Genomic DNA, 9,749 nt, shown 5'->3' on the forward strand with positions numbered 1-9,749 from the left:
AGCCCCTACTCGCAATCTGCTCCTGCGGTGATCCAAATAGCAAATCAAAATCCTTCCTTTATTTTTTCAAGTTGCAAAACACATTTCTACTCATATGAACCCTCTCTAACTCTCTTTTAAAATGCCCCAAACTGGATCTCTTATTTTGTGCTTTGGAGACCACCCCACACTTCCGCAGCACCATACAGTCCCAAACCCTCACGACAATTCAGAAGCCTATTTCTAATAAAAGTACTGCAAATGTACACACTTCTTCTAGACATACTACTTATTTTCAAAAACTAACTTTAATAGCTAATCAGTTGTAATTAATTTTCTAATTCATATTGTAATACCACAGTAATCTCTACTCCTCCCCCAATCACCTTATTACCAATTTCCATACCATCAGTTTCTGCAGCATTCAACTGGACGTGCGGGTCACAAGTTCACCATATTTCATCCCAACAGTTTCTGCAACATTCAATGACAGGTGCATGTCACAAGTTCACCATTTATTTAAGTTCAGAACAGTGCTTTCAAATTGAAGCAGCATGTGTGGTTGAGTTCTGCACGTCTGACATCCTATGCAGTGTACGTTTCAAACATGTTTCATTAACCAATCAGGAACATAGTTTTTCACAAAACTAACATACACCCTAGTTTTCACTGAACAATGTTCTTCATCAGCCAATCAGTTATTGTTTTCTCAAAAAAGCTTCTTCTCCACCTTTCCACATATCTCTCATTCTACCAACGGACTACATGAGCTACAGATATCATTTGATTTCTTCCAGCCATATCTTCAAAATGTTATTACGGATCGTAGGAGACAGCTATGTTTTCTGGTGCAAAAGGTATGATGAACACAGACGTGTTGACAAAGACTAGGTTTACAAAATGTGGACATTAAATGGTTTACACAGAGAGGATTAAAGTGGCACCAATTGTTGACTTTGGTTAAAAGCTCTATGCGTTTCCAACACCCTGACCTCATGATTGTGCACGGTGGTGGTAATGACCTGGGCACATTCAATGGGGTAGGTCTAGAAATGCTCATGAAGTATACATTTGCACAATTGATGTTGCTTTTGCCTCAAACAGTTTTTGTATGCTCCAATATATGCCAAAGACAGGTCAAATAAATTCTGTCCTTAGATTGAGAAAGCTAGGAAGAATGTCAACAAAGCTGTGCCTGCATACCTCAGAGATCATAGAATGTGGTCCATCAACATAAACAATCTATGTTTTGATAATGCTGACATATACATATTCAGAGGAAACAACGTTTTTCTAAACAACCTGAAGCTGTGCATCTGCACTTACATGTAGCTCCAACAAACTCATAAAAACAAGGGCTCTTTTTTGAGCCATCCTATAACTCAAAAGTCAGCCAGTTCATTTTAAGCCCAGAGAACCACATCCCTCAGAGCCTGGCCACATTGTTTGGGAACTACGCAAAGCGCCCCAATCCCCGCACTCCATGCCACCTCCCCGCCTCCTGCAGCAGCCAACATTCCTTTTGAACAAAGCCAACTCCTCCATGCAGGCTCCCTTTGCCCAAAGGCAAATCTGCTTCGCTTCATTAAAAGTGAGTGCCAATTTCCTCCTCTTGCTTCCATGAAGCGAAGCAGAAGTTTGCTAACATAGAGCGGCAACTCTGCATACATCCCGCCCTGCCATAGCAAACTACAATGTCCCAGGGGTAGGCACCGCAGGTCATTGTTAGAACCGGCCCTCGGAGATAATGATACCCAAGGCCAGGGAAATCTCCTCAAAGGAAATTGGACGATACGCCTCCATCCAATTCAAAGGCCCGTGAACATCATACTCCCTGGTGCCAGCAGTCTGCAATAGGCCGCCGCATTTTAATTCATGAAGTAATGCCCCCGGGACAATGACACTTAAATTGTACGTATACCTCCAAAAATGTGCTGCTCTTCGGAGCCAAGGGGGAAGGAAAATGCGTATTCACCTATATCATTATATTTCCTCTGAGTAAATGGCGGTCCCCATGACAGAAGTCCCCCCCGCATCATAAGTAAACATTGCGCCTGGAAACTGGCCCACCCGAGCTTAATTAAACGAATCGCGCGACACCGTGATTAGTTTTTCTTTTTCCTGCATTGATTTCCAGGCCCTACGCAAATCACGCGAATCCTGCCGAAAACTTATAACATTTTTATTTTTTTTACCTTCGGACTCCCTGTGGCACCCCCTGAGCACCCTAGGGAGGACACAGTGTTCCTACCCTGTTCCTTCACCCTTTTTCCCCTACTCGTTGCAACTGAGTCACAAGATGGCTGCCAACGCTTCCTAGTATGAACTGTTGGCAACCAATCACAGGTAAGCTCGTGCTCGGAAATGCTCAGCCAATCAGATCTCACAATTCTCAAATATCGATATCTGTAAATCTTTAAATATCTCAAAAACTACTGAATGGATTTACACCATTTAAAGAAAAGCATGCTTTCTGAACCAAGACCTATCTCTATGTCACATTTGGTGTAATTCCATTCAGCAGTTCGGGCTGTAGCTGTGTCTAAAGTTTCCTATGGAAATGAACATGGAGAAAACAAGACAGAAGCTGATCTCAGTGAGCCATCAGTTTTAAAACTTTTCCAACAATTCGTCAAACGGCGCCAAAGATATTGGCAAAAGAAAAAATGCTTTTCCCATTGAAACTAGGTCCTACCTATAACTACCTACTGGCGACTACAGGTTTCAGGGACGTTATAGTCACTCTTACAAAACCAGAGAAATTGAGCCGTTATAGGTAGTTAGTAGGTAGTTAGGTAGTTTGAATTTTAGAGTGGGTTTATCAAAGGTTATATTAGGGTATGAGGAGGTGCATCAGACTATCATGGGGATGATGTCATCAGTAATGTTATATGAGATGTCATCAGTGATATCATCAGTGATGTCACTTACCATGTCATGAATGATGTAATATGTGACGTCATCAGCAGTGCATTGCGGGGACGTGAGTTATAGTTAGCTCAACTAACTATAACAGCCAAATTTCTCAGGATTTGTAGGAGTGAAATGTCCAACTAACTATAACATCAGTGAATTTCTAAGGTTTTTTAAATGATCATTTCTAGCTGTAATGTCCTTGAAAACTATACTTTTTTTAGTGCATTTGAAAAGTTTTTTGTAAATGTTAATTTTCAACTATGCCCACAGAAGTAGGACATGTGCAGAAAGAGGAAGAAAGGTGCGGAAAGAAGCAAGAGAAATGCAGAAAGAACCATCATAGGTGCAGAAAGAGGCCTTGTTGAAAAGTCATCTTGTGCCCCCAACTTTTTGCCAGCTGGTCATGGTGGTAACTGACTCTGACTAACAAGGCCCGGAGCCATTGCTATGTTGAAAGACATTTTGAAAATAGTGAAAACACCTACATATACTGGGGTACACTTTGGGCTGGGGATCCCCTGTGATTGGCATCACCTCCCCTGTTAGGCCCTAGTACATAATACTTGACTGGGGTGAATATTTTGATTTGTTCTGCATTCCGTTCATCAATTGTGTGTCTTTTGCTTTCTTGCCCTAAGTGCACCAGGTTTGCCCAGGCGTGGGTCCTGGGCTCACTGTGCCACTGGAATCAAGCTATCCTGGCTGAACACGGGTGAAACCCTGGAACCCGTCCTAGGATGAATGTTTCCGGTCGAGGGAGGACCTGGCTTGGCAGTTTAGGCTGGACTGTTCCCATGAGGCACGGGGTCAAGACTGATTTGCATATGGCCAGGTCTAAACTGGGGTGGCAATGTGAGCAAAAGAATGATGGATTTAACCCATATCTCTTGACTGGGGATGAATAGATCTTCGCTTAGTAATATTTGGAGTAATAGAGCAGAAGCGTAGTTCAAATAACAACCTATTGTTCTACTACATGTTGTTGGCCCGACGAGAAATATGCAAGCGATGGAAAGAGGCTTCTCCTCCGATGCTCTACGACTGGTGTTCCTCAGTGTTACAAACATCAAAGATGGACATGTCCAGGGCTGGAATATCAAATAAAAGGGCATTTTGGCAGATACTTTTTTAGTCCCAACAGTTTGAGCTGGGTTTTTTTCCCCCAGTTCCATTGATTACAAAGCCATGATAAACATCTTCTGCTAACACATTGTCGCTTAGTGCACAAGTGAATTGGTGGTAAAAGCAATGGTGGTAACTGGCTATTGGTAAATATCTGTCTAAAACATTTTGGGGTCTTGAGGCTTAATGGTTGAACGACATAGCTGAGGGGTGTTGGTGGAATCGTATATCAAATATAGCCCTACCAGCCCTTGGCTGAGGCAGCTTGTCAGTCACACTATGAGCCAGATCACCCTGTCCGAAAGTTCGACAGATTAGTACCATGGTGGAGATGAGGAACAAAAAAAAAGAAGACTGATTTGCATATGACCAGGTCAAAACTCGGGTGGCATGATGAGCAAAAGAATGATGGATTTAACCCAGGTCTCTTGACTGGGGATGAATGTTTTGATTTCTTCTGCATTGTGTCCATCAATTGTGTGTCTTTTGCTTTCTCGTCCTAAGTGCGCCAGGCATGCCCAGACGTGGGTCCTGGGCTTACTGTGCCACTGGAATCAAGTTATCCTGGCCGAAGAGGGGAGAAACCCTGAAACCGGCCCTAGGATGCTTGTTTCCAGTCCAGGGAGGACCTGGCATGGCAGTTCGGGCTGGACTGTTCCCATGAGGTACAGGGTCAAGACTGACTTGCATATGGCCAGGTCTAAACTGAAGTGGCATTGTGAGCAAAAGAATTATGGATTTAACCCAGATCTCTTGACTGGGGGTGAATGTTTTGATTTGTTCTGCATTCTGTCCATCAATTGTGTGTCTTTTGATTTCTCGCCCTAAGTGCGCCAGGTATGCCCAGATGTAGGTCCTAGGCTCACTGTGCCACTGGAATCAAGCTATTCTGGCTGAAAAGGGGTGAAACCCTGAAACCTGTCATAGGATGCTTGTTTTCGGTCCAGGAAGGACCTGGATTGGCAGTTCGGGCTGAACTGTTCCCATGAGGCACAGGGTCAAGAGTGAGTTGCATATGGCCAGGTCTAAACTGGGGTGGCATGGTGAGAAAAAGAATGATGGGTTTAACTCAGATCTCTTGACTGGGGGGTGAATGTTTTGATTTGTTCTTCATTCCGTCCATCAATTGTGTGACTTTTGCTAGCACATATTAGGGCAGGGGGATTAAAACTACTTCTAACTCAGAGGTGTAGAAAGAGGCAAGAGAAGGGAAGAAAGAAGTATCAGATGTACAGAAAGATGGGTGCAGAAAGAGGACAGAGAAGTGTAGAAAGAAGCAAAAGAGGTACTTGAAGAGGCAAGATGGATGCAGAAAGAGGGAAGAACAGTGCAAAAGAAGCAACAGAGGTGCAGAAGGAGGCACAAGGAGTGCAGAAAGAAGGAATAGAAGTGCAGAAAGAAGCAACAGAGATACAGATAGAGACAAGAGTGGTGCAGAAAGAAGAAGAGAGGTGTAGAAAGAGGCAATAAAGTTTCGCGAAGAGGGGTGCAGAAACAGGCAGAAGGGGTGCTGAAAGAAGCAAGTGAGGTGTAGAAAAAGGCAAGAGAGGTTCAGAAAGAGGCAAGATAGGTACAGAAAGAGGCAAGTGAAGTACATAAGGAGGCAAGAGAACTACAGAAAGAGGCAATAGAGGTGCAGAAAGAGGCAAGTGAGTTGCCAAAAGAAGCAAGATAAGTGCAGAAAGAAGCAACAGAAGTGCAGAAAGAGGGAAGAGGGGTGGAGAGAGAGGCAATAGGGGTGCAAAAAGAAGCAAGACAGATGCAGACAGAAACAAAGGAAGTCCAGAAAGCAGGAAAAGAGGTGCAGAAAGAGGCAAAAGGGTGCAGAAAGACATGAGAGATCTACAGAAAAAGGCAAGAAAGGTGCAGAAAGAGGGAATAAGGGTGGAGAAAGAGGCAAGAGGGGTACGGAAAGAAGCAAATGATTTGCAGAAAGAGGCAACATACGTGCAGAAAGAGGGAAGAGAGGTGCAGAAAGTAGAGGAGATTTGCAGAAAGAGGCTAGAGAAGTGCAGAAATAGAAAGAAATGTGCAGAAAGAAGCAACAGAAATGCAGAAAGAGGCAAGAGAGGTGCAGAAGGAAGCAAGAGTGGCTTGCACACCATTAATACCAATTTAACACCCACATTTAGCAATAAGTAACCAGTGACCATTCTAGGTTTACAAAGGGCCTTTCACCAGGTTGTAACACTTGTCACTGCATTTTGATAACGTTTGAGCTAGAAACAAGGCTTTTTGGTTCAAATCTTCAGTTTAGGGAGCATATGATGAATTATGTGGCCAATACAGAAAATGTATAATTGTGCGAAAGTCGGTGCAACCAAACATTCACATTATTCCAGTGGCCCTGCTCATACCTCTGACTAGGCCCACAAGTGCTCCTCAGTGATTCCTTCTTTTTTTGTCTCACTGAGTTCATAGTTAAGCTTCTATAGAAATGAGGAAGACTAAACCTGAGGTTACCACTCCACAACACAGACTATCATACCACATAATTGTTCTCCCTAACACATAATCCCACTCTACATAATTCCTATACACTAATTTACCACATACTTTCTAACCACTTAATTTAGGACCCAGGGACCCCATCACCCAGGGCCTGGGTTCTTTAAAAATATATATTTATAGGGAAGGGGTGCTGCGTGGCCCCCCTTCCCTGGGCCACTATGAGCCCCGGGGACCCCATCCCCCGGTGCTTGGGCATTTTTGATTTTTTTTTATAATATGGCCCATTGTTTGATCGCAAACGCCTGTTAGTTATCATGAAACCTCTCAAATTTGAATTTCCTGATGCCGACTCTCTGTAAATGGTTTTGTAGTAATTTTGAAAGCGTAGGAAAATTGGGGGCGAGTGCTTTTGTTATTTTCATAAACACAACATCGCTTTTGTGTACTCAGCTAGCATGTTTTCCTCATCTTGACAATGGATTACTTTAATTCATTTAATGATAAATACCTGTATAGAGGTAATTAATAAATAAGGGGAGAGGATGTGGCCTAATGTCTAGGATTGCTTTTTAAATAAAGCAGGTCTTTTTTTTTAAAATGCAGCCCATTTTCCTTAAAGGAAAACGGGACCCATTTAAAAAACAAAAATGAAACTTTTCAGTTTCATTTTTCATGGGCATTTTTCAAGGGCAGACAGCGGTCTCTGGGACCACTGCCTGCTCTTAAAATATATTTACTCACACACTCACAAAACAGAAGGGGTCCTCCGGGGACCACTTCATGTTTGCAAGTGGTTTACCACCTACTTGAAGTAGGTGGTAAACTTCGAGTGTTTTGCGACCGCAGATGCAGTCGCAAAACAACAGTACATGGCATGTTCACTCGCTATTAGTAAGGGGCGCCCCTTCCTAATAGCGAGACTCACAAATGCTATTTTGCGAGTCAGTGACTCGCAAAATAGCATTTGTACATGCCTGGAACCTTTTTTTGCGGTTAGAAACGGGCCGATCTCCCATTTGCAGCCTGAACAAAGGGTTGTACTTCTGGCCCTTAAACTCTCTGGGGAAGATTTACAAGCCCCTTGCGCCTCTTTTACTCCGCTGTTGCATCACTTTTGTGACGCAGCGGCAGCGCAAAAGATGCGCCATGGTTCAAGATATTTACAACGTGACGTGTCTCCTAGATGCGTCAAGTTGTAAAGCCTTGTAGCTGAGTGAAATCTACAAGATTTCACCAAGTGACTTTTGGGCCCATGCTGCATCAAAACCCTGCACCTGCTTGAAGCAGGCGTAAGGATTGACGCATCATTGTGGAGATAGAGCCCCCCAAGCCTTGCTGGAGCTGCGTCGCGTTTGCGATGCATCTCCAGCAATGCGCCGCTTTTACGGCACAGATGCGTGAGGCATCTGTGCCGTTTCTGCCCCATGGTGCGCCGCATTCACAATGCGGCGCATCCAGGGTGGCTGAGCTGTAGCGCACAATTAATGGTGCATCCCTGCTGATATGCAGGGATGCGCTAGTAATTGTAAATCTGCCCCTCTGTGCCTACCAAAATGAATGTGTCCTTGTGTAATGTAACCCGTGCTTATGTAAAGCACTCCAACACCTTTGGGTCCAGTTTGTGCTATATAAAACTGCATACATTTAAAAAAAGAATTCACATGATGTGGACGAGCCCCAAATTTTCGCCCATTTCAAACACCCCAATAACATTTTTTTTCCCAAAAGAATGCTAATAATCATCAAATGCGCAATGAAAACATGTTGAAAAGCTCAGATGTTTCAGATTTGTATTTGGACTATAAATTGTTTATAATTCTTTTGAGTCTTGTTTCCCATACTCTGGATGTGTAATATTTGTAATCGACAGAACAACAGTTAGGTTGGTGAAAGAGTTATTGAAAAATGTCGATAACAGACGGATTCAGAATGTGCTCTGCCACATTTTAGAGACAGGTTTGCTAGCATTTGGCAATTTCGTGCATAAAATAATGAATTTTGCTCCAAGTTCCCTTGGTGTAATTTTCGTTGACATGAAACACCTTAGGACAAATAATTCCGCGGATAAACGAGATATCAAACTTTCCGTTAAACTGTTCAAGAGATCATGTTTTGTGAGAGGAAGAAACAGAATCAGGAGATAAGCAAAGGCAACCAGAATATAAATAATGCAAACTATTTCCAAACTGCATGGCTGACCTTGTCAAACCGGACATCTCCATTAGGAGGAAGAGTACAGTTCTTTTATATGGTTCTTTTGTTTTGTTTCAGTATATTATATAGAACATTTTTTTTTTTTTTTTTTTTGAGACGACTGCAGCTCAAATCTGTATAATATACTCAGACAGCGAGGTCTGCTGATCATTTTTCCTGGCTCACCGCTGTTCGTTCGTTTCTTAATTTGAGGACGAATAAGTCGGTCAGGAAGCACATTAGCTATGGCATTTAAAGACGCCGGCAAAGCACCTGTGGAACAGGAAGTAGCTATCCACCGTATTCGAATCACCCTGACCAGTCGCAATGTGAAGTCACTTGAAAAAGTGTGTGCAGATCTCATTAGAGGTGCGAAGGAGAAAAACCTGAAGGTGAAGGGGCCAGTTCGCATGCCTACCAAGACTCTGCGAATTACTACTCGAAAAACACCTTGTGGTGAAGGTTCAAAGACTTGGGATCGTTTCCAGATGCGTATTCACAAGCGCTTGATTGACCTCCACAGCCCTTCTGAAATTGTGAAGCAAATTACATCTATCAGTATAGAGCCTGGGGTAGAGGTGGAAGTTACCATTGCTGATGCATAATTTAATCTTTTAATAAAAGATTATTTTTTGTGAAAAAAAAAAAAAAAAAAAAAAATCTGTATAATATATGCATATGATTTACAGAAAAAAGAGACAGTTCGTTCTCATTTCAAATACTAAATACAACCTATTCATGTAGGCATATTGTACACATCCTGTTTGGCCTTTAGTGTGTTTGACATAGTATTTCCTTTCTATTTTGTAAGGTCCTGCAGAATCAACTGTCTGGCAGAAAATGTACCATCAATACTGTTGAACTATGGCTTAATAGTAGGGTAAAGTAGGTACCTACCAGTAGTAATAAGGCCACAATCACAATATAAGGCCTCAATAAATTATTCCCTTGCTCACCCCTTTGGTAGCTGTCTGCGGGCAGATAGGCTTAACTCAGGAGACAGGTGTGTAAAGTATTCAAAACTACCAATACATTAGATAAAACAAAACACACAATACAAATCTAACAATATTTCATAAAGATAGGAA

At 42.6% G+C, this 9,749-nt stretch overlaps 1 protein-coding gene across 1 annotated transcript; it reads left to right on the forward strand.

The window, feature by feature from the left end:
- Nucleotides 1–8,812: 8,812 nt before the first annotated feature.
- Nucleotides 8,813–9,294, forward strand: LOC147707796 (small ribosomal subunit protein uS10). Its single transcript, XM_086926640.1, has one exon. It carries the CDS (start codon nucleotides 8,907–8,909, stop codon nucleotides 9,264–9,266), a length of 360 nt encoding a protein of 119 aa, XP_086782766.1. The 5' UTR covers nucleotides 8,813–8,906; the 3' UTR covers nucleotides 9,267–9,294.
- The last annotated feature ends 455 nt before the right edge of the window (nucleotides 9,295–9,749 follow it).

This window comes from Lissotriton vulgaris, chromosome 6 (assembly GCF_964263255.1).
Source record: "Lissotriton vulgaris chromosome 6, aLisVul1.2, whole genome shotgun sequence".
Taxonomy (NCBI): Eukaryota; Metazoa; Chordata; class Amphibia; order Caudata; family Salamandridae; genus Lissotriton; species Lissotriton vulgaris.